The sequence below is a fragment of the Elephas maximus genome, chromosome 15, assembly GCF_024166365.1.
Source record: "Elephas maximus indicus isolate mEleMax1 chromosome 15, mEleMax1 primary haplotype, whole genome shotgun sequence".
Classification (NCBI taxonomy): Eukaryota; Metazoa; Chordata; class Mammalia; order Proboscidea; family Elephantidae; genus Elephas; species Elephas maximus.
In genome coordinates this window covers 75,333,754-75,358,853 of record NC_064833.1, presented here as the reverse complement: position 1 = coordinate 75,358,853, position 25,100 = coordinate 75,333,754, and the positions used below count along the sequence as shown (strand labels likewise).

The 25,100-nt window shown below is 39.3% G+C and overlaps 1 protein-coding gene across 1 annotated transcript in view; it reads right to left on the bottom strand.

Moving 5' to 3' along the window:
- ARFGEF1 (ADP ribosylation factor guanine nucleotide exchange factor 1) overlaps positions 1-25,100 on the bottom strand; it is a 170,310-nt gene that overhangs the window by 7,137 nt on the left and 138,073 nt on the right. Inside the window, exons 28-35 of the mRNA XM_049853515.1 lie at positions 24,270-24,430; positions 22,818-22,948; positions 19,777-19,906; positions 18,696-18,831; positions 18,477-18,615; positions 16,814-16,886; positions 13,189-13,321; positions 116-255 (exon numbers count right to left, since the gene is read on the bottom strand). Of these exons, the coding sequence (XP_049709472.1) occupies positions 116-255; positions 13,189-13,321; positions 16,814-16,886; positions 18,477-18,615; positions 18,696-18,831; positions 19,777-19,906; positions 22,818-22,948; positions 24,270-24,430 (1,043 nt within the window). The remainder of the gene's footprint in view (positions 1-115; positions 256-13,188; positions 13,322-16,813; positions 16,887-18,476; positions 18,616-18,695; positions 18,832-19,776; positions 19,907-22,817; positions 22,949-24,269; positions 24,431-25,100) is intronic.

Genomic DNA, 25,100 nt, shown 5'->3' with positions numbered 1-25,100 from the left:
CTAAAATTACATCTACATGATGAAGGTCCTCCAACCTCCCAAAATTAAACCTTAGCCTGGCCTCTGCTCTGAACCCCAGATTGTTCTGTCTTATTTCCTACTTATACCTCCTTACCTGTGCGGCAGCTAAGTTTTCTGCATCTTCCTTCTTACTTGTGGCTGGGAAGAAGACAATGTTGTCGATAGTCTGGATGAGTTCCAGCTGCACAACACATTTAATCAACAGGGCAGCAAACAATTTTTGTTCTGGAAATTCTGTGAGGAAACCCCCCAATGCACATGCAAACAAAAAATTACTTTGAATCCTCTATAATTTCTCCGACAGTACAATGCTAGGTAATAGCAGTACGTATGAAGGTAACTGGTACATACCCACCACACTGAGGACATGCTGCTTTGCACATCGGTGCTGTTCAGTAAAAGTCTCATCAGTATTTACAAAAACCTTCAATTTTTAAAATAAACAATCCGAACCTAAATGATTTATAAGAATGAATATGATCAAGAGGCTCCACTATAAAATTTTAAATAAGATTCAGATGATTCTTGAAAAAACTGAACAAGAGGATAAAAAAACTTTAATAGGAATTATCAAAACCTCAAATTTGACCATTGAAAATAAGTATATAAAAACATATACTGTGCCCTGAGATAATCTTTAAACTTTAAACCACATATATTCCCTGAAGTCATCTTAAAACCAAACAACAGTTTAGCTTAACTAGTGGAAAAAAGTCTACCTTGAGCATTACGCTTTTTAAGAACTACCTATATCGCAACAAACTGACAACAGCAACTCTAAAAATTCGATAGGAACCTTGGGGGGCAGTGAGTTTATGTCAATAAGGAGGAACAACTCAGAAAAGGTGGGTGAGAACGACTGCACAACTTGAAGAATGTAGTCAGTGTCGCTAAATGGTACATGCAGAAACTGCTGAACTGGTGTATATTTTGCTATGTATATCCTGTATACTCTCAACAACAAGAAGATAAATAAAATTTAGGGGGGAAAAACATACTGTAGGAAAATCATAGGAACCAGATCTACGTGGGACAGAAAGTTGAGGGCTAGCCAAGAATTCGGACCAAACCGGGCAATGTCATGAGTTAACAATTGCACGCATACTACTTGGATCCAGATTAGCTATTGTAGCTAAAATTATCTCATATTTGCAAATGGACCCATCAGCAAAGAAGTCTATACAAGTTATGCTAAACGCATTACTACAAAAGTAACCTGAGTGTCCCCTCACAGTCCCCGGCTGGTTGTCACAAGGTATGTATATTCCTCCAGCCTGAACAAACTTGCTCTGCAGGGCATTTGTGGCAATCCACCTGCCTGAAAGGACGTACTCCAAGAACGTTCCACTGCACTAACCACCCCAGGTGGAGTGGCTGAGCAGACGCAGAAGTGCGAGATTAGGAAAGACTCAAGTACTGCGATGGTGAAGGAGCTGGGAGCAGAGATACTCCCCCCGGGGGCAACCTCGACCCCAGAGGCCACGCCTAGACCTGGGTTCCTGGGCAGCTTCCCCAGGAGGGTCTCCTGGAGGCAGACTGTTGCCCAAGGGGAGATGTTTATTAATCGGTCTCTGGCAAAATGGTCTCCAGCAATGGCTCCAGCACCAATGACCTACAACCTCTCAGTTTCTTTCTACTACTACAAGTGTTTTACTAAAAATTCTTTTTTTAGGCACCCATTTGTGGAATTAAATTCATGTCTGGAGGATTCTGGAGGTAGCAAAATAACTTGTTTAGTTAAATTTATTATTATTTAGGTCATTAATAAAGGCACCTTTGCAGGTATTTTTCGAAAATGCTGTTCTATTCAATACGTGGTTCTTGGTACAAGATCTGAAGTCAAAAAATAAAACAAAATAAGACAAAGAAACCAACAAGTCTCACGGCTGTCTCTTAAATGTCTTTTCTATAGTCCTTTACTATAGTCACACTCTGACACATACCATTCATTCATTCACTCATTCATTCAAATCATAAAAACATTCTCTATCACTGGAGCAAGGGACTCCTGTCAACACACCTGGGACCCCAGAAGGGACTCAGCAGGTGCACTGATGTCTACCGACATCCAACAACACTCAGGGTGCTTAGAGGTTCTCAGTGGGGCCAGACATTTTTAATCACGCTGATAGTTTGGCAGATGAGGCTCTGCTCTGTCTAAGCTAGGGAAGCTGGGCCTTTCCACACCCTCTGGTGTCCACTGAGAAGCAGACAGGGATCCTAACTCCAATCTCACTAGCAAGGACTAGCAGCACATTTGGGGACAATACCTATTTAGACAAAGTTTGCTCATGATAAGGGTTGGCACTGCCAGAGTGACCAGTTCACTGGGTCATGTGGACCTGTAGGTACTAAATTAAGACCAGGTCAAGCAGTGGTGTTTTCTGAGCGTGTAGAAAGAGCGGAGCAGCCCTTTCAGGCAGGTGAAGGACTCGGGGCTGTGCTGGGATCTTTTCTCCAAGCAGACCTCCAAATAAAAAACACCAGAAGCACAGCCTATGTGCCAAGTGAAAGGGCTCTTGGGAACAGCCCATAGGATGGACACCAAATGTCCTGAAGAATGGCTGATGCCCTGGTTACTCTTCATGTTCTCTAGGGAAAAGCATCAAAGGATCTCTGAAACATGAGGGCAGAGCAACTCAAAGGGATTAGGTGGCTGATGCGACACTATCTTGGGATGTTAGGTGGAGGCATCGCTGAGGCTTTCATTTTTCTCACCACACGTAAGAGCTTTGAACCGGATCATCATCTGGCCAGTGACACACGCCGCAGAGTGCTGAACAGAGGGAGGTGTGTGTGCCTGGCCTAACGAACACAGTCTGGGAGGGAGTTTCAACAGATAGCTTCATCAGCAAGTAAAATACCTGGTGGGCCTAACTGCTGGATCTCTGCACTTCAGGGCAGAAGGCAGCAGGGATGGCAACAGGCCCGTGGGCTAATGGGTCCTGGAGCGTTAGGAATACAACCCCCAAAAGGCATGAAGCCCCCATGTCAGTCAGTCCAACCCCCGCAGCTGTCATCCACTTATAGATTAGGCAGCCAGGAAGATGGAAGGTTGGCAGAAGGGAGACATCCTCCTTCCTCTCTCTCTCAATTCAGGAATCAGATGCCAGGGACAAAGTCTTAAGGTATGACAGGGTAAGAAAACACAAGCTGGTCTCTAGGTACTCAGGACTGGGAAAGAGATACAATTAAAAGCCTATGAGCGTTAAGTATACATGTGGTGTTTGCTGTCTCTGAAGGACATCTTAAGTCAGAACACCAAATGCAGGTGACAGCTGCCCAACAAGCTAAAAGTTTAACCAGATCTCTGGAACGCACCATGAGCCAATGCTGTCAGCCACACTCACATGTACTGTTTCTGTGGGTCTGAGATCAAATCACTGAGAAAGTCTGCTGTCTCACCACCCAACCCTGCATGCCTGATGGTCAATAGAGTAAAATCTTGACTCTCAGTGGTGCTGATGTGGAAGGAGAGGCAACCAAATGCCTCTTGCTTATGGAATGCTGACCTCATCCTGCCCCTAGCTTTCTGAGGTCAGGAAAGATCCCTTTTTTGTCAGTCTTTAAGGACCTCTGGGGATTACCTGTTTCTTATAGAAAAAAATATATTTTTTTTATTAACTTTTATTAAGCTTCAAGTGAACGTATACAAATCCAATCAGTCTGTCACATATAAGTTTACATACATCTTACTCCCTACTCCCACTTGCTCTCCCCCTATTGAGTCAACCCTTTCAGTCTCTCCTTTTGTGACAATTTTGCCAGCTTCCCTCTCTCTCTATCCACCCATCCCCCCTCCAGACAAGAGCTGCCAACACAATCCCAAGTGTCCACCTGATATAATTAGCTCACTCTTTATCAGCATCTCTCTCCCACCCGCCGACCAGTCCCTTTCATGTCTGATGAGTTGTCTTCGGGGATGGTTCCCGTCCTGTGCCAACAGAAGGTCTGGGGACCATGGCCGCCGGGATTCCTCTAGTCTCAGTCAGACCATTAAGTATGGTCTTTTTATAAGAATTTGGGGTCTGCATCCCACTGATCTCCTGCTCCCTCAGGAGTTCTCTGTTGTGCTCCCTGTCAGGGCAGTCATCGATTGTGGCCGGGCACCAACTAGTTCTTCTGGTCTCAGGATGATGTAGGTCTCTGGTTCATGTGGCCCTTTCTGTCTCTTGGGCTCTTAGTTGTCGTGTGACCTTGGTGTTCTTCATTCTCCTTTGCTCCAGGTGGGTTGACACCAATTGATGCATCTTAGATGGCCGCTTGTTAGCATTTAAGACCCCAGACGCCACATTTCAAAGTGGGATGCAGAATGTTTTCATAATAGAATTATTTTGCCAATTGACTTAGAAGTCGCCTCAAACCATGTTCCCCAGACCCCCGCCCCTGCTCCGCTGACCTTTAAAGCATTCATTTTATCCCGGAAACTTCTTTGCTTTTGATCCAGTCCAATTGAGCTGACCTTCCATGTATTGAGTGTTGCCTTTCTCTTCACCTAAAGCAGTTCTTATCTACTGATTAATCAATAAAAAACCCTCTCCCTCCCTCCCTCCCTCCCCCCTTCGTAACCACAAAAGTATGTGTTCTCAGTTTTTACTATTTCTCAAGATCTTATAATAGTGGTCTTATACAGTATTTGTCCTTTTGCCTCTGACTCATTTCGCTCAGCATAATGCCTTCCAGGTTCCTCCATGTTATGAAATGTTTCACAGATTTGTCACTGTTCTTTATCGATGCGTAGTATTCCATTGTGTGAATATACCACAATTTATTTACCCATTCATCCGTTGACGGACACCTTGGTTGCTTCCAGCTTTTTGCTATTGTAAACAGAGCTGCAATAAACATGGGTGTGCATATATCTGTTTGTGTGAAGGCTCTTGTATCTCTAGGGTATATTCCAAGGAGTGGGATTTCTGGGTTGTATGGTAGTTCTATTTCTAACTGTTTAAGATAACGCCAGATAGATTTCCAAAGTGGTTGTACCATTTTAGATTCCCACCAGCAGTGTATAAGACTTCCAATCTCTCCGCAGCCTCTCCAACATTTATTATTTTGTGTTTTTTGGATTAATGCCAGCCTTGTTGGTGTGAGATGGAATCTCATCGTAGTTTTAATTTGCATTTCTCTAATGGCTAATGATCGAGAGCATTTTCTCATGTATCTGTTGGCTGCCTGAATATCTTCTTTAGTGAAATGTGTGTTCATATCCTTTGCCCACTTCTTGATTGGGTTGTTTGTCTTTTTGTCGTTGAGTTTTGACAGAATCATGTAGATTTTAGAGATCAGGCGCTGGTCTGAGATGTCATAGCTGAAAATTCTTTCCCAGTCTGTAGGTGGTCTTTTTACTCTTTTGGTGAAGTCTTTGGATGAGCATAGGTGTTTGATTTTTAGGAGCTCCCAGTTATCGGGTTTCTCTTCATCATTTTTGGTAATGTTTTGTATTCTGTTTATGCCTTGTATTAGGGCTCCTAGGGTTGTCCCTATTTTTTCTTCCATGATCTTTATCGTTTTAGTCTTTATGCTTAGGTCTTTGATCCACTTGGAGTTAGTTTTTACGCATGGTGTGAGGTATGGGTCCTGTTTCATTCTTTGCAAATGGATATCCACTTATGCCAGCACTATTTGTTAAAAAGACTATCTTTTCCCCAATTAACTGACACTGGTCCTTTGTCAAATATCAGCTGCTCATACGTGGATGGATTTATATCTGGGTTCTCAATTCTGTTCCACTGGTCTATGTGCCTGTTGTTGTACCAGTACCAGGCTGTTTTGACTACTGTGGCTGTATAATAGCTTCTGAAATCAGGTAGAGTGAGGCCTCCCACTTTCTTCTTCTTTTTCAGTAATGCTTTGCTTATCCGGGGCTTCTTTCCCTTGCATATGAAATTGGTGATTTGTTTCTCTATCCCCTTAAAATATGACATTGGAATTTGGATCGGAAGTGCGTTATATGTATAGATGGCTTTTGGTAGAATAGACATTTTTACTATGTTAAGTCTTCCTATCCATAAGCAAGGTATGTTTTTCCACTTAAGTATGTCCTTTTGAATTTCTTGTAGTAGAGCTTTGTAGTTTTCTTTGCATAGGTCTTTTACATCCTTGGTAAGATTTAGTCCTAAGTATTTTATCTTCTTGGGGGCTACTGTGAATGGTATTGATTTGGTTATTTCCTCTTCGGTGTTCTTTTTGTTGATGTAGAGGAATCCAAGTGATTTTTGTATGTTTATTTTATAACCTGAGACTCTGCCAAACTCTTCTATTAGTTTCAGTAGTTTTCTGGAGGATTCCTTAGGGTTTTCTGTGTATAAGATCATGTCATCTGCAAATAGTGATAACTTTACTTCCTCCTTGCCAATCCGGATACCCTTTATTTCTTTGTCTAGCCTAATTGCCCTGGCTAGGACTTCAAGTACGATGTTGAGTAAGAGCGGTGATAAAGGGCATCCTTGTCTGGTTCCCGTTCTCAAGGGAAATGCCTTCAGGTTCTCTCCATTTAGAGTGATATTGGCTGTTGGCTTTGCATAGATGCCCTTTATTATGTTGAGGAATTTTCCTTCAATTCCTATTTTGGTAAGAGTTTTTATCATAAACGGGTATTGGACTTTGTCAAATGCCTTTTCCGCATCAATTGATAAGATCATGTGGTTTTTATCTTTTGTTTTATTTATGTGATGGATTACATTAATGGTTTTTCTGATATTAAACCAGCCTTGCCTTGCATACCTGGTATAAATCCCACTTGATCATGGTGAATTATTTTTTTGATGTGTTGTTGGATTCTATTGGCTAGAATTTTGTTGAGGATTTTTGCATCTATGTTCATGAGGGATATAGGTCTATAATTTTCTTTTTTTGTAATGTCTTTACCTGGTTTTGGTATCAGGGAGATGGTGGCTTCATAGAATGAGTTGGGTAGTATTCCATCATTTTCTATGCTTTGAAATACCTTCAGTAGTAGTGGTGTTAAGTCTTCTCTGAAAGTTTGGTAGAACTCTGCAGTGAAGCTGTCCGGGCCAGGGCTTTTTTTGTTGGCAGTTTTTGGATTACTGTTTCAATCTCTTTTTTTGTTATGGGTCTATTTAGTTGTTCTACTTCTGAATGTGTTAGTTTAGGTAGGTAGTGTTTTTCCAGGAATTCATCCATTTCTTCTAGGTTTGCAAATTTGTTAGAGTACAATTTTTCATAGTAATCTGAAATGATTCTTTTAATTTCATTTGGTTCTGTTGTGATGTGGTCCTTCTCGTTTCTTATTCGGGTTATTTGTTTCCTGTATTTCTTTAGTCAGTCTAGCCAATGGTTTATCAATTTTGTTAATTTTTTCAAAGAACCAGCTTTTGGCTTTGTTAATTCTTTCAATTGTTTTTCTGTTCTCTAATTCATTTAGTTCAGCTCTAATTTTTATTATTTGTTTTCTTCTGGTGCCTGATGGATTCTTTTGTTGTTCCCTTTCTATTTGTTCAAGTTGTAGGGCCAGTTCTCTGCTTTTGGCTCTTTCTTCTTTTTGTATGTGTGCATTTATTGATATAAATTGGCCTCTGAGCACTGCTTTTGCTGTGTCCCAGAGGTTTTGATAGGAAGTATTTTCATTCTCGTTGCATTCTATGAATTTCCTTATTCCCTCCTTGATGTCTTCTATCACCCAGTCTTTTTTCAGGAGGGTATTGTTCAGTTTCCAAGTATTTGATTTCTTTTCCCTCGTTTTTCTGTTATTGATCTCTAGTTTTATTGCCTTGTGGTCTGAGAAGATGCTTTGTAATATTTCGATGTTTTGGACTCTGCAAAGGTTTGTTTTATGACCTAATATGTGGTCTATTCTAGAGAATGTTCCATGTGCGCTAGAAAAGAAAGTATACTTTGCAGAGGTCAAGTTGGTTGATTGTTGTAAGCAGGTCTTCCGTGTCTCTGTTGAGCTTCTTACTGGATGTCCTGTCCTTCTCCGAAAGTGGTGTGTTGAAGTCTCCTACTATAATTGTGGAGGTGTCTATCTCACTTTTCAATTCTGTTAAAATTTGATTTATGTATCTTGCAGCCCTGTCATTGGGTGCATAAATATTTAATATGGTTATGTCTTCCTGATCAATTGTCCCTTTTATCATTATATAGTGTCCTTCTTTATCCTTTGTGGTGGATTTAAGTCTAAAGTCTATTTTGTCAGAAATTAATATTGCTACTCCTCTTCTTTTTTGCTTATTGTTTGCTTGATATACTTTTTTCCATCCTTTGAGTTTTAGTTTGTTTGTGTCTCTAAGTCTAAGGTGTGTCTCTTGTAGGCAGCATATAGATGGATCGTGTTTCTTTATCCAGTCCATGACTCTCTGTCTCTTTATTGGTGCATTTAGTCCATTTACATTCAGCCTAATTATAGATAAATAAGTTTTTAGTGCTGTCATTTTGATGCCTTTTCATGTGTGTTGTTGGCAATTTCATTTTTCCACATACTTTTTTGTGCTGAGATGTTTTTCTTAGTAAATTGTGAGATCCTCATTTTCATAGTGTTTGACTTTATGTTAGTTGAGTCGTTATGTTTTTCTTGGCTTTTATCTTGAGTTATGGAGTTGTTATACCTTTTTGTGGTTACCTTATTATTTACCCCTATTTTTCTAAGTAAAAACCTAACTTGTATCATTCTATATCGCCTTGTATCACTCTCCATATGGCAGTTCAATGCCTCCTGTATTTAGTCCCTCTTTTTGATTATTGTGATCTTTTACCTATTGACTTCCATGATTCCCTGTTATGTGTATTATTATTATTTTTTTAATTAATCTTAATTTGTTTGTTTTTGTGATTTCCCTATTCGAGTTGATATCAGGACGTTCTGTTTTGTGACCTTGTGTTGTGCTGGTATCTGATATTATTGGTTTTCTGACCAAACAATATCCTTTAGTATTTCTTGTAGCTTTGGTTTGGTTTTTGCAAATTCTCTAAACTTGTGTTTATCTGTAAATATCTTAATTTCTCCTTCATATTTCAGAGAGAGTTTTGCTGGATATATGATCCTTGGCTGGCAGTTTTTCTCCTTCAGTGCTCTGTATATGTCGTCCCATTCCCTTCTTGCCTGCATGGTTTCTGCTGAGTAGTCTGAACTTATTCTTATTGATTCTCCCTTGAAGGAAACCTTTCTTTTCTCCCTGGCTGCTTTGAAAATTTTCTCTTTATCTTTGGTTTTGGCAAGTTTGATGATGATATGTCTTGGTGTTTTTCTTTTTGGATCAATCTTAAATGGGGTTCGATGAGCATCTTGGATAGATATCCTTTCGTCTTTCATGATGTCAGGGAGGTTTTGTGTCAGGAGTTCTTCAACTATTTTCTCTGTGTTTTCTGTCCCCGCTCCCTGTTCTGGGACTCCAATCAGCCGCAAGTTATCCTTCTTGATAGAGTGCCACATGATTCTTAGGGTTTCTTCATTTTTTTTAATTCTTTTATCTGATTTTTTTTTCAGCTATGTTGGTGTTGATTCCCTGGTCCTCCAGAAGTCCCAGTCTACATTCTAATTGCTCGAGTCTGCTCCCCTGACTTCCTATTGCGTTGTCTAATTCTGTAATTTTATTGTTAATCTTTTGGATTTCTACATGCTGTCTCTCTATAGATTCTTGCAACTTATTAATTTTTCCACTATGTTCTTGAATAATCTTTTTGAGTTCTTCAACAGTTTTATCAGTGTGTTCCTTGGCTTTTTCTGCAGTCTGCCTTATTTTGTTTGTGATGTCTTGAAGCATTCTGTAAATTAGTTTTTTATATTCTGTATCTGATAATTCCAGGATTGTATCTTCATTTGGGAAAGATTTTGATTCTTTTGTTTGGGGGGTTGGAGAAGCTGTCATGGTCTGCTTCTTTATGTGGTTTGATATGGACTGCTGTCTCCGAGCCATCACTGGGAAACTAGTTTTAGAAAAATATTTTAAGGTTCTCCTAGAATCAGGGTCCCTGCAGAGAAAGGTCATCAGGGTACGCATCTCAGTTTACAGGGAAGAATTAGCTCCCTTAGAATGTTCTAGTTACGGAGAACAGACTTACGCTGGGCCTGAGTTGTCCTGAGACAGCAGTTACAAGGGTTCCCTGCCCCAGGTGAGCAGTGAGGAGATGAGGGCATGGGAAATAGGCTAGTCTAGGGGGACTGTGATGAAGGAACAGCACAGACAGAGGTAGCAGAAGCCAGGAATGGAGACAGGCAGCTATGGCCATTAACATATTTCTAGTTGGTTCTCAGAGTCTATCATGGCTTTTAGAAAGGGAAAAACCACCTGTACTTTCTGAATGTTTTGGGCAAAGCCTACTGAGAATTTAGTGGCCTCTGAATTGCATGCGGAACCACGTAACTCTCTGTTATTGAATCATGTAGAAGGGTTAATACAAGGAGCTGAAGTGCCTCAGGAGAATATGCAGTTACGGTAATCTACATGTTCGGAATCAACTGAAAGGATACCTCTCACTAACTGCTCTGCTAACACAAGTCCCATGTCTATGACTCTGGCTGTGAAGGGATAAGAGATGCCAGCTGAACCAGAGACCCACGTCTGCTGTAAGGATGGTCAGAATTTGGGGAGAAGGCCCAGGAAGATCTGTTCTTCCTCTAGCTCCACCTATTCTGAGTCAACAATTCCAGGGTGAACCTTTCCTGAAGGACTCGCAGAGGCGCAAGAGCAGGATGGCTGCTCTTGGGGAGATAGCCAGCTGAGCCCTCAGCTCAGGGTGCAGGGGAGCAGCATCCTCTGCATCCAGGAAAAGATACATTCCCAAAGCAGCCAGGTGAAAACTTTCTAATGTGTTGACGACCAAGTTCTCTCTTCACAAAACTAAGCATTAATTTAAGGCCGAGACAGAGAAAAGTCACTATCCTGCCCTTATGGCATTTTCCAGTCAGCAAGGGCGTCCTACACAAGCCACTCTGTTCTCAGAAGAACAGGAATGAAAATGAAAATGGGCCACTTCCCAATACAATGAACTTCCTTTTAAGAAGTTGGCAAGACACAGAGACTGAAGCTAGAAGCTCCCTTGAAGGAGGATACCAAAGCCTGTCTTCTTTCAAGAACAACTATAAGCATCTAGGATTAATAAAAAAAACTTCTGAAAAAGGAAAATGCCTTTCTCTTTAACGCTGCCTTCTTTGAAGGAGTATTATACTCTTGCACATAAGAGGCCAAAACTGTAGTAGCGGTAGCAATGTTAAAGGCTAGTTAAAAGAAGATTTTAATTAAAAGTGCTTAAATGGGCCCCTACCTCATGCCATATATAAAATTTAACTCAAAATGGATCAAAGACCCAAAATGTAAGAACAAAAACTGTAAAACTCTTACAAGAAAACATAGCGGTAAATCTTCATGATCTTAAATTTGATAAAGAAATCTTAGATACGACATCAAAAGGAAGAGCTACAGAAGAAAAAATAAACTGAACTTCGTCAAAATTAAAAATTTTTGTGCTTCAAAGAATATTACCAAGAAAGTGAAAAAACAACCTACAGATGGGAGAAAATATTTGCAAATTATATATCTGGTAAGGGTCTAGTCTCCAGAATATATCAAGAACTCTTAAAACAATAACAAAAAGACAAACAACCTAATTAAAAATGGGCAAAGGACTGGAACAGACAATACTCCAAAGAAAATAAACAAATGGTCAACAAGCACATGAAAAGATGATCAAAACATCGGCATTAGGGAAATGCAACCCAAAAGCCACAATGACATACCACTTCATATTCACTAGGATGGTGATAATTTAAACAAACAAGCAAAAAAGAAAATAACAAGTGTTGGCATGGATATGGAGAAACTGGGATCCTCATCCTTTGCTGATGACAATGTAAAATGGTACAGCCACTGTGGAAAACAGCTTGGTGGTTGCTCAAAAAGTAAAACATAAAATTACCAGATGACCTAGCGATTCCGCTCCTTGGCATATGCCCAAAAGAATACAAAACAGGTACTCAAACAAACACGTGTATGTGAACATTCACAGGAGCACTATTTACAATAGCCAAAAGGAGGGAACAGCTGAAATGTCCGTCTTCAAGAAGAGGTGAGATAAATGGATAAGTAAAACAGGATGGATACATACATACAATGGAATGTTATCTAGGCATAAAGAGAAATGAAGTTCTGATACATGCTACAACATGAAAGAACCTTGAAATCATGCAAAGTATAAGGAGGCAGACACAAAGGGTCACATACTGCATGATTCCATTTACATGAAATACTCAGAATACAGACAGGAAGCAGATTGGTGGTTGCCAGGCGCTGGGGGTGGGGGAAGTGGGAGTGACTGCTTAAAGAGCACGGGGTTTTCTCTTGGGGTGATGAAAAGTCTTGGAACCAGATAGAGGTGGTAGTTGCACAACACTGTAAATGGACTAAATACCATGAATTGTTCACTTTAAAATGGTTAATTTTATGTTATGTGAATTTCACCTTAATTAAAAGTCCTAAAAGCATCTTGTTCCCCTTTAGGAAGGAGGTAGTCTTTCCTAAGTGCCTTAATTCTCCTTCAGCAAACAAAATTGACAAAGTTTAGTCAAAAAGCAAAGTGTTTCCCCTTTTTGTGATGAGAACCAGGAGGGTGAGGATGGAGGAAAGGTGGCCCATGGATTGCTATGTAGATATTGGGTGGTGGGTGGGGGAGGCGGGGCAGCAGTGGGGATGGGGAGGAAATGAGCTTGGTGAACTGAGAGCGTGGGAGGGATGTGGGGGATGGGTGTAGTATGTAAAGAAGCCTTGCTGTGAAGCTGGGAACTCCTCCTTAGAAAACTGTGGCCCATCACCAGCTCCCCTTGCAGACAGGGAGAGGAAGGAGCTAGGCCCCACCTGGGCAGAGAGAAGATGTGGCTGGCATGTAGAAGGCGAAGGAGAGGGAAGAAGCATGTGTTCTGCACAAACGCTAGCTAGATGCATTGTAGAAAAGCTGGTATCCCAGGTGTTAGCTGAGCAAGAGAGCCTCTGTCTCTCAGAGGACGTCCCAGTTGAGGCAAATGCAGTGAAGAAGTGACTAGTGACTAACAATCGTTACAAGTATATGTTTGTTAAGAATAAAAGTAAAACCAAATATCTCATCCCTTTCCTACACTGAATAAAATATAGGAGAAATATCAGCACTAGCAGCAGAGAAAATTCCATTTTCTTAATTAAAATACACAGTTTATTTTTATTTAGAGAAATAACTCACTTGCTGTAGGTTTAACTTTGCTGACATCTTCATTCACAGTAGCGACCGAAGCCAATGGGACCTGCTGTCTATTATCTGCAGATCTTGGTTGAATAGAATCATGAATATCTACAGATTTCTGTGATATTGTATCCTAAAAAATTAAAAAAAAAAAATTCATTATATGCTATTTTCTATTATCGCTTATTTTTTAAAAAGAATTATATTCCTATGAAAATTGATGTTCTACACACTGCAATTATACACATGATGAGAAAACTATTTAAAACTTCCTATATATGGATACTTCAACTTGAATTTGCACATGAGCAACTGATGGTCTGTTTTCATAGGGCCTCTGGATTCTGCTATACATAAGGATGCTATGAATTGGAGGGTAAATAACAACAACAACAATATTCCCAGATAAGAGCTTTTAAGAGAAAAGCTTCCTTTCTGACTCTCACTGATTCAGGTCTAATACCATCTAAGAGCAAGAGATAAAAATACTACGTGACAGAACTATTCACAAAACTCACGAGTGGTTATGAAAACTAAACAAAACACACATTTGGAAGAGAGGAGGGAGATTTCTCAAGTTTTGTGTAGGCTAAGCCTAGGGAAGCTTTGTGGAGTGAGTTCAGGGGAAGATTTCTGTCACCCAAGGAACAGAGACCAGAAAGGTCATTGCCAGGGTCTGGATGGCTGAGGCCACAGGTACAGAGTCACTGAAGATGAGTGTGGCATCACAAAGGGAAGCCAACTTTGGAGTCCAGCAGAGCCACACTAGAATTTGGCTCCAGAACTTAACTAGCAGTGTGACCTTGGAAAAGTTTAATCCTGAGCTGTGGATTTCTGATCATGAAAACAGAGATGCCATTTTCATTGTGGGTTATTACGGATAAAGAGAATGAATGCAAAACAACAGCACAGAGTCAGACAACAATGGTGGCTGAAACTCCTCCTATCCTAGCTGTATTCTGCTATAACACGACAACACAGTCAGAGAGAAGACACGGGCTTCAGGAGGAACTGAGATTTCTGGTATAGCAGTCCCATCCTGAGGCAACCCTGGCTGGAGACAGAGGCCTGTGTTCCCCAGGAACAATGCTGATCAAAGAAAGATTGCAATTTAGGCTTACAATATCACAGTTTATGATCTTTCAATTCCTGGTCTGCATAAAATGCAGGTAACATATACCAAACTTGGTCCACAAAACTGCTGGAGGGATCAAGTGAGAAAATCTCTTTTTAAACAGTGCAATGCTACACAAATCTAAAGCCATATTATTATGATGATTATTCTTGTTCATCTTTGTATTTTACTAAGTGTGTAAACACTTTCAGTAAAAACTGTACGGGTCCAACAGAGTATTTGGGTAATTTATTTGACTGTGATGAAATAAAATATACTTTCAAATGCACATTTAAATGTAGGAGTCACATAGCAACACTTATAAAATTATAAATCCTTTAAAAGAATGTTTATTGTTTAAAAATAATTACAAAGCAAATGTCTTTTTTAATTTAATAACTATATTTTAAGGGAGAAATTAATCGGTTTCTAAGTCTAAACATCTATTGTCCTACTGGAGTAAATGGAAGCTTTGGTTTTAATACCTTTTTGTCACCAGCTGCTGTGAACATTCTAATGGCTTCTAAGAAGCTTCTCCCAAGAAAACTACTCAACCACAAAATTTAAGTTGCAATATTGGGACTTCCCCCCTCTACATTAGAGGTATTTTTAAATATTAAGTGTATCTCTTTCTTAGTTTTCCTAAATAATCATTTTTTGGAATCCTTACATTTTCTAGAACAGCTCTGAACCAGAAATAGTGTGCCATCACCTCCCCCTTAAAAAGGACTCTATAGAAAACAACAAGCCCCCATGAAAGGAAAGAAATCTCTATGTACTGATGTGGAAACATCTAGATAGTCTAAGTAAAAGTCTCCAAGTAAGATTTTGTTTAGTATCACTGATATTCAATATACACGTGAATGCACAGAAAACAGGTGGCAAGACACAGACCACAGCATTAAATGCTGGAGCTGGGGTTGAAGGCATAGAATAAGAAGGGACTGCATTTTTTACCCTATGTACTTCTGTACTATTCAAAAACTGTTTTTTTTTTTAGAGCAATCGGATAAATTTTCGATTTCTAATTTCAAAAAAATCCTTGAGTGCAGAGCAACAAATAGTCTAGCTGAGAAAAGCAGCAAAGAAAATTCCACGATTTGTTGGCAAAAGCCAAGTAGTACAGGGGAGGAGAAAAAAGGAGACAGAAGAAGAAATGGTAGATACATCAGAAGTGGTGTGAGCAGCAACAAGAGGCAGATATTAAGAGACCAGGAGCAGAGGCAGGGGGATGGAGCTCTCAGAGGGGGGCCAAGGCAGTCAAGAGGAGGCGTCTGTGAGCTGGCATGCTAAAAGCCTAGAAGGGCATCACTGTGCCCACCACACCAGAACCAGCAGCAGAGTCACTGAGCGCTCACCGGGGTGATGCAGGTTCCCACTCTTTGCAAGCATTACCTGACTTAACTGTCATCACAAGCTGCGTTGACATATGTGGGAAGTGGTTTACTGAGGGCCAGAGAGCCAGTAAGTGGCAGAGCCGGGCTGTGATTCTGGATCTGATGCCAAAGCCAACAGTGAAAACTATTAAACCGCACAGCAAAAGGAGTGGACAAAAGCCCACAAGGCAAGCAGGGAGCGGGCCAAACTTAAGAAAAGCAAAAACAAGCATCCACTCATTCTGAACTTGCAACAGGATGTAGTAAGAGACAGTGGAATCTGCGATGAACTGAACTCCAGCAGATAGGGCTCATGGAGCAATGCAGGCCCACCCAGTAACACCAGACTTCACAGCTCTTTCAAGAGAAATTCAAGATGGTATTTTTCTGTGAATCTGAGTTTTAAACATTGACAATTGGTTAAAATTTAAAAGTTGTAGAGGCCAAATCAGGTCATTAGCTCCTGGTTTAAAATTCACAGACATCAGGTACAGTGGTAGAGACATGATAAGGCCTGTAGACTAGACAACAGTACTGAATGAACGTTAATGTCCTGGTTTTCTTTATTACCCTGTGGTTCTGTACGGTATCCTTTTGCTTTGTTTTTGAAGAAAATACTAAAATTTTCAGGGATAAAAGTGTATCATGTTTACAAATTACCTTGAAAGAATTCAGAAAAATGTGTTGCTGTGTATGTGTGCAAAGAATGATAAAGTAATGTAGTAAAATAACATTTGGGGAAATGGGTAGAGAGTACATGAGGGTTTTTGTACTATTCTTCTAATTTAAAGTAAAATTATATAGAAACAAAAAGTTAATATAATCCAATAATGTCGTTAGCTTGGCCCAGAAATCCCTACGCGTAATCTGGTCTCTGCCTGCTGCAACTCTTGAAATCATTGTCTTCTAAGGCTCAGACCATTTATATTAAAAAATAATTTAAAATAGTCCTTCATGGCACTGAGAGTTAATTTTTTGCTGCATGAATATTTACTACCAGTAACTTTAACATGAGAATACCAGACAGCAAACTTGCACCATCTTTTCAAAAGAGTTGGGCTTGCATAACAGAATTTGACAAAACTGCTTAACGTAAGTAATTAAATAATTTAAAATAGGATTTATTAAAACTTACCAACTGTTTTTCACTCACAGGAGATGGAGGTGGGGGAGCAATTTCTCCAGAGGTGGGGCGCCAGGTCAACAGCCTTTAAAACAACAAAATCATACCAATCACTGGGGGGCATGCCACATGGCACTGCCAATATGTTTTGAAGGGGAAATCTGGTCATTAGTTTTATGGTTAAAAAAAAACTCTCTGAAAAGTTTCAAAAACTTAAAACCAATTTGTCTAAGCATTAATGTCATCAAGTATGTTCCAAAATGAGATTTTAAAAAAGGTAGAGACTTTTCGAAAAAGTGATAGAACTCTTCAGATTCTATTTTAAAATAAAATGCATAAAAATAAATGAAAAAAAAATTTTTTTTTTTGGCCCAAAAGAGGAAGCTAACTTGCCAACCCCAGACTGGGTGCCCACAGTATAAAGATGATTAAAGCCCAAGTTCTTGTTTCTGGGGAAGTAGGAGCCTCGAAGAGTGGGGCAGACAGATTTAAACAGACCATTTCAGTTCAATGTGAAAAGTGCTCTGTCTGGTACAGATGTTTTCTGTTAAGAAAAACTTACTAGATGAACTTTAAGGTCTTGTATCTTATTCTGAGTAATTTAATTCAAAAAATTAAAACAGAATCAGTTTTTGAACACACCCAAAAAATAGAGCCCAATCAATTTTTGGAAAGACTTCTTAGGGACAACAGCCAGGCAGGAATTCATACAAACATTGACCTAAGGCCACAGATAAACTCTGATAGACAGAGATAATTTTAGGGTCATTTGTGAGCTTGTTACACTGCCCCAAATGAAAAATGCCCCCCAAAATAAGAAAGATTGTCCAATATTTAGAAATAAGCCAAAGTGATTACTGTGTGTCCTTGGAGTGTAGTCCTGCCTACAGACTTCTTTTTAGGGGCGTGCACCTTCTATTGTACTTTCTATTTACTATTCTTATCTACAAGGGAATTAGTTACATGTAACTCGTGTCAAGAAAAAGTTTATGAAGCTTAAAAATCTGGACTAATCGGTAGTTTTTACATATAATTTTGTGCCAGTGCATACCCATGTGACTACTTAAGACATTTTAATGAACAATCTACCCGTGATTTAGAAATTGTAACTCTAAGGTCAAACTATGTGCAGGCATAGAGCCCCCAGGCCTGAAATGGGAAGTAAGTTCCAGTCTGTCCTGTAAGAACCCAGGTGCTGTCAGTCAGTCAGGCTGACTACGTTTGCTTCCCCACTGATACCAACTACCTCGCTGCGCTGCAATTCAATTCCAAACAGCCCTTAGGGAAAGTGACAATTAATTACAAATTCTAATATTTGCAAATAGATTTTAACTTGATTATTAAATCTACATTACTGAAACATACACTAAAGGTTTTTTTGTTTAATTAAAAACCACGGCTTGGTTTGCTCCAGACAAGTAAAATCTTATAAAAGTCAGTGGACTCACTTCATAATGACCTGGATTTGGGTGATCAGAATAAGGGATTTTGGTTTACAAAGAATTAATTCATGTACTTGCTATGGTTTATAGGTGTCTGATTTGTAACAAATCTGAATACATGAAGCATTGGGACATGTTTAAAAGGGTTTCTGTTATGAGAACTCACTAGGTGCCATCAAACTTACATATAAAATATACATATATAAAAATAAGGTTGTATAAAATCTTCTTACGCATGTGGGATTGTGGTTTTGAAGATATCCAATGTGCAGTTACAAGTTTTATCCCAGATTTCTAGGGTAAATTTTTCACCATTCAGAATAACAACATTCTCTAAGCAGTTTGTACCAGATCGTGCTAACTGCTCATTGTCTGGAAAAGAAAAGAGCAATTCATTTATCTATCACCATGGTTGCATGTGACACTTTCTAACGCACGTGGTAGAGACCTACCCTGCTGCACACACCAGTAGAGCTGCGCAAAAATGTCATCCAGAAGCACGTCACTGAGGACTTCTAAATACTGGGTGAACACATCGCAGATGGCATAAAGTGCGTGGTTGCAGGTAGTTGTCATCCATTCCGCTTTCTGGGGGGGGGGGGAGGGAAGGGTTAAATCAAAGTCATACCATTCATCGACATCTAGAATTAAAAAAATGTTTTCATATTTAAAATGTATGCCTGTCAGTGTTTCTCTTAATAGAGCTCCTCACTTTCTCTACAACATTATATCCATCTTAACTGAATATCTGGTTTCCACTTCTCTTCATTATCCCCAACAACCCCTAACCACCTACATATAAAATGATTTAGGTATTTTCTGTATTTGCCTTGGTTATAAAAAGAATATCACTGCATCACCTTGATATTCACATTATGACTTTTCAAATACTATGCATGAAAACAACAGCTGGCCTTCCTCCAGAATAGGAGCGAAATGAAAGAGAAATAAAAAGGAAGGAGAAGGCTGGAGTTTATCCTGGTAAGGTTAGCAGAGGTTGAAAATAAAACTGGCTTTCCTGAACTCTGCTTACTTGAAAACACCACCAAAGATCAAAAGAGCCATACAAAATAAGGACAAATAATTTCTTTACCCTTTTCAAATACAAACAGGATAACTGCAGAAGTCTGCATTTAATACAATTATATGGACAAAATAGAAAAATCTGAAGCTTTCTACCCACACTTCCTGAAATGCACACTACAACTGGTCTGTGGTAAAATACACTGAAATAAATAAAATTTAAATTTTACTTTGTATTCTTTACTCAAATCAGAATGAGAAGTCACTATGCAACGCTATTGAAAGTTACTGGTTTTTTACAGTTGTGACAGGATTAAAATGAGAAAAGAAACTAGAAGTTTAACAAAAACACGGAAAACAAAAAGCAAATTTATTAACTCGGTTCTATTCCAAACTTGGGTTTTTGTTTATAAAGATACACTATTATAATTTGAAATACTAAATTGCATTAGGAAAAGTATCAAAAACCTTTTAACTTGACTATGCTAAATGAAGTTTTTTGTTTTTTACCTCTGTCTGCTGTTCTGGCAACTTCATGTTGTCAAAGATTCTGAAAACGATTCGAAACAAATCCTGCCACCAGTGCTTTTCGTAAGTGTGGCCATATGTTTTCATTATTTCAAACATTACTGTTAAGCCCCTAAAATAACAAAACATAATTAGGAGAGATATACTATAAAACAGGGTGCCACATGAAAACCCCATCTCCTGAGGCAGATGTCAGTAGTTCCCAAAGCTACTAAAACAGTAGGCTTCAGGCCAGCTTCCGACTGACCCCGACCCTGAGCTGTGAGTGACTGAAGCTGTCAAACAACTGATTTCTTTGGGACATGTCAGTTAGGAAAAAACTCCAAAGCCCTTTGCCTTTTTTTTTTCTTTGTTTTACTTTTCCCTCACTCTCACCCCACCAATCCAACATTTAAAAACAGTAAATGGAATTGCAGATTAAGAAAAACCACCATTTGGGTGAATATTAACTTTTTAGCCCTCTGGCCCTGGGAGCACGCACACCCGCGTGAACACGAGCATTTCCCTGCTCTCCTGCACGAAAGCAGTCTACGCGGAAACCAAAACCAGATTTTAAGATCTTTTTTAAAAAGCTAGAGAGGTTTTTAACAAACACTATGAACCCCGTTCATATGCTACTGCCAAACGGAAGGATTTATAACGGATCCTCTAAAATCTTAGGAGGAAACGAGCGAGGTGAGGGAACCCCGTTCATATGCTACTGCCAAACGGAAGGATTTATAACGGATCCTCTAAAATCTTAGGAGGAAACGAGCGAGGTGAGGGCGGTATGGCTGTCTTGTTCCCTGCTGTACACAGGCAGCCGGGCAGAGCCGGTGGCTGAGGAGGGGCCCAGGGAGCACGTGCTGAATGAACGAACTGCTGTAGGATTACCTTCCTTGTCTTTTGAATAAGTGTTAAACCTTAAACTTGAACTTGTTTTCCTGATGCCTTATTATTATCTTTCGTGAAATAATACCTTTATGTCAAAGTTAGCTTGACATAAAGCTTGATCTTTTTATCTAGCTTCCTTCTAGCAAATTATAGACATCCTTGAATTTACAACTGTGTTACATTCCCAAGTCTGACGGTAAGCCAGGACACATTTTTCTTTGATAGACTCCATAAGGACTGGTACCTGGTCTAGTTCATTTGCTGCTATGCACAGATTTAGCAGAATACCCTGTCAGATCTGCCGTGAGATGCTAGACCCAGAGTTTTCCTCCTACAATGGAACAAGACTCTTCCTCCATCTGCTCAGCTCAGAGTCCACTCCCATACTCTCTGTGTAACTGCTCCCGTGGCTGGGGCTAAGGAGATGTGGGGAATCCTGTTTTCCAGGTTCCAAAGCAAATGCTGAGATCTACAGAGGCCTCCAAGGATGGTTACTGCTGGAGAAGTCTGTTTTTCAAGCAATTCTTAAGTAGCTGGTGTGTAGGAAAAAAAAAAAAACTATTTGGGATCCTAGGTTAATTATTTAACCCTAACTCTTCAGTTTCCTCCCCTACAGAATTTTGGGAAAATCAAATGAACACGTATATGAAAGTACTTCATAATTTAGGGTGTTATATAAATGAAAGTGCTATATTTTTTAATGTAATCTAAATAATAACTCATACAAATCCTGGGGTGAGGTGGGGAAATAAAAAACCCTCACCAAACAAAATTTAATCTCATTTTTCTTCCCCTTTACGAATAAGACACACCCATAATTTGAACACGGGATATGGTAAAAAGAAAGCAAGGTAGCATATGGCTCCGGACAAGGCCAGGCTAAGAACACAGGCAGGTGTCCCCTCAAATAGATCTCCACAGATAAACAAGGGCGAGGTGGGGTGTGTGCTCGGTTACGTGCCTTCTTAGTCATGTTAGTCATGACAGGTCAGTCACTTACCTGAGGTGGCAGGACGTTTGAAAGTTGGAACTCTAAGGAATTTAGATTTACATGAACTAGGGACTGTGGAAAATTGAATTTTATCATGTTCCTAACAGGTCTATTGATAAACAATCCACCATGCCTAAATGCAAAACGAAATGCTCTATAATGTTCTTATGGTATTAAATTCTGTGACAAATTCCCTAGGCCTGAGTCCTATTTTGGATTATTTATCTATTTTATAAAAGTTTCTGTTATAACAAATAGTGCTATAAAAACGAGAAGTTTCTCAGGATATAAATCAAGCTTAACCTTGGCTGGGGATAGGTGTGGTTCTGCCATGAAGAGAGATTAATTCTTTAATTATCATTTGATCTGTTACAAGTCTGTATTACTTTTACGATTTAAAAAAAATCCAATATAGGTAAATCTCCAAATAACTAATGTTTCTTTCCAAAACCAAGGTAGGATCCTTAAAGGAAGGATTTTGTTTAATGCAGCTTTGGAACATCCTCTCCTGCCAACAAAACAAACAAAACTAATATAAAACTGAACTCACGATGGGCTCCAACGCTTGCTGACAGGTATCAGGATAGAGAAGTTGGCCATTTCAATTTGGCAGTCAAAAATACAGGGTGAGAAAAACTGTACTAAGGGACTGATACAAACTGTGACCTAAAAATGTACACTGAGCATTTGTATGGTTACATAATATCCGTAACAGTTCCTTTACAAATTGACTATATATAGCTCTCATAATTGAAAACATATTTTTTAAAGAGTTCAATTCTTTTGGAATAAAGCTATAGCTATTCAAGATTATTTTACTGTCCAGACTTAAACTCCACCAAGGTTGTACAATTTAAAATTCTATCATTCATCTAGAAATAAAATTAATTTTGCCACTAACTTCAATTTCTGATTGGAAATAAACAAATTAACTTTGAAGCTAATACTCAAAGTATGCTATAATGAAATTTTAAGGAAAAGTAATGTATTTCCATTTTTATTGTTGCTCTATTTAACACATGTTAAAATATTAAATTGCTCACACATATATGATAACATGCACGATTTAACTGTAGAACCTGTGTTCACATAAGAAAAGTTAACTTGATTAAAGTCAAAAGAAATCCTTCAAAATTTAATTACAAATACTGACTGTTACCTGGTTCTTACATCTAATTTGCATCTATTGATGATACAGGATAACTCAAAGAGAATTGGGAACCATCCTCTCACCCACACCCTGTCTTCAGGAGCCACATTCATATCATCGCTTGTGTATTCCTTAAAAGCCTTCAGAAGAAAGGTAGGATTATTAAAGGCAAAACACATTAAAACCTGTCTGTTAAGCTTATAACATATGTCTCCAAAAATGTTTACATGCTTTACAAATGAAAAGTGACCAATTTCATAAATAATTTATAAAACATAGAGATTCTAACTGCCTACTAAGAGCACTGGACTAGAACCCAAAAGTTGGTTGTTTCTCAGCTTCAACTCTGACACCAGCTTTCTGCATTATTAAAAACAAACAAACCCCACTGCTGTCTACTCTGACTCATGGAGACCCCATGGGTTATGGAGAACTGCTCCATAGGGTTTTCTTGGGTGCAATCTCTACGGAGGTAGTTCATCAAGCCTTTCTCCCGCAAAGCCGCTGGGTGAGTCTGAACCGCCATCTTTAGGTCAGTGGTCGAATGCAAACGTTTGTGCCACCCATGGGTCTTTCTGCATTATTGGCCAGGTTAAATCAGGCTCTCTTTGTCATTTCAAATGATGAGGACACCACGAAGCCAAACCAACCATACTGGGGAGTTGTAAAGATCAAATGAGTTGATGTTTGTAAAAAGTACTAAACACCCCATATACAGGTCCATGTTAGTATGTAGTAAAACTCCTATTACCAAATCTATGATGTATCATTTCTCCTCACAACAGTTACAAAGATAGATTCAGATATGGATTGCTAATTCAACCTTTCACCCTCAATGCTGAAGCCCACACTCGCCCACAGCTTTGGTGCTGCAGGGTGCTAGCAGACACAAAGCAGTACCGGGTGATGGCTGGAAACACAGGCCTGGTGGGTTCAGACCCTAGCTCCCCTCTGCCAGACAGCCCTGCAACTATGGGCAAGTTTTTAGCTGTTCTGCGCCTCAGTTTGGAAACGATGGTAGCATAGTGGTTAAGAGCTACGGCTGCTAACCAAAAGGTCGGCAGTTCGAATCCACCAGGCGCTCCTTGGTAACCATATGGGGCAGTTCTCCTCTGTCCTATAGGGTTGCTATAAGTCAAAATTGACTCGACGGCAATGGGTTTGGTTTTTTTTTTTGGTGCCTCAGTTTCCTCATCTGAGGAACTATATGGGGCTAGTAACATTACCTAGTCTAGAAAATCATTAAGAAGATTAAACAAGTTAATACATTTGAAACACCCAGAAAAATACCTGACACCTTCAATAAATGTTAGCTATTCTTATTAACTATTGTAACTCAGAATTCAAGCTCAGATTCTTTTCTGTTCACTTAAAAAAGATTCATATCACAATTTCCAAATAAACTAAATTTCAGACCACAAACAAATAACTCATCAAAAAGTTTAATAAACTGCACTATACCTGAGGTCTATCGGACACATATTTTGCACAATGGCGAATAAGCCGAATTGCTTCCATGCTTGTGTCTGGGAAAGCTGCGTTGCACGCAAATTCAGACAAACATTTCACTGCATCCTGAAAAGAATCAATGGTTGCTGGAAAGTGTTTTTCAAACACAAGGGCTAAAAGAGAGAAAACATATCAAAATAATTATGATTTTTAAATTATTTTTAACTGTACCAAAAACATATCTACCCCTATGTTCAACGCCTGATTCTTAAAGGTGTTAAGGACTCTGACAGCCAACAGATCTGGGGCTCAAGATTGTGTCTACCACTTACTTGATCACCCTGAGAAGGGAGGATAGAGAAACATGTCTGTTTTATTTACACCATAAACCCAGCACTTAATACACAGTATTACAGTACTGCAGTAGGCACTGATTACACGTTTGTTGAATGAATACGTGAAATTACTTAATCTCTGTATCTCAGTTTCTTGATCTATAAAATGGGGATAATAGTACCCATAGGATAGTTGTAAGCACCACATAAATAATGTAGATGAAGTGCAAACACTTAGTAAGAGACAGCTCTGATGATGTCGTTATTCTTGATGGTGACGGTGATCATCATTATCATCTTCTGTACACAGGCTTCTTTTACCTCCTCGGTAGTTCACTCCCTTTAAAGTCAAAGGAGGCTGTGTAATACAGTGAAACGCAAAGGGTTTGTCTTAAGTTCCCTTACTAGCTCTGTGACCTTGTGTAAATTACTTAACCTCTCTGTGCCGGGGTTGCCTTATGTGTAAAAAAAGAGATAATACAGGGATTTATCTCATAAAGTTGTTAAG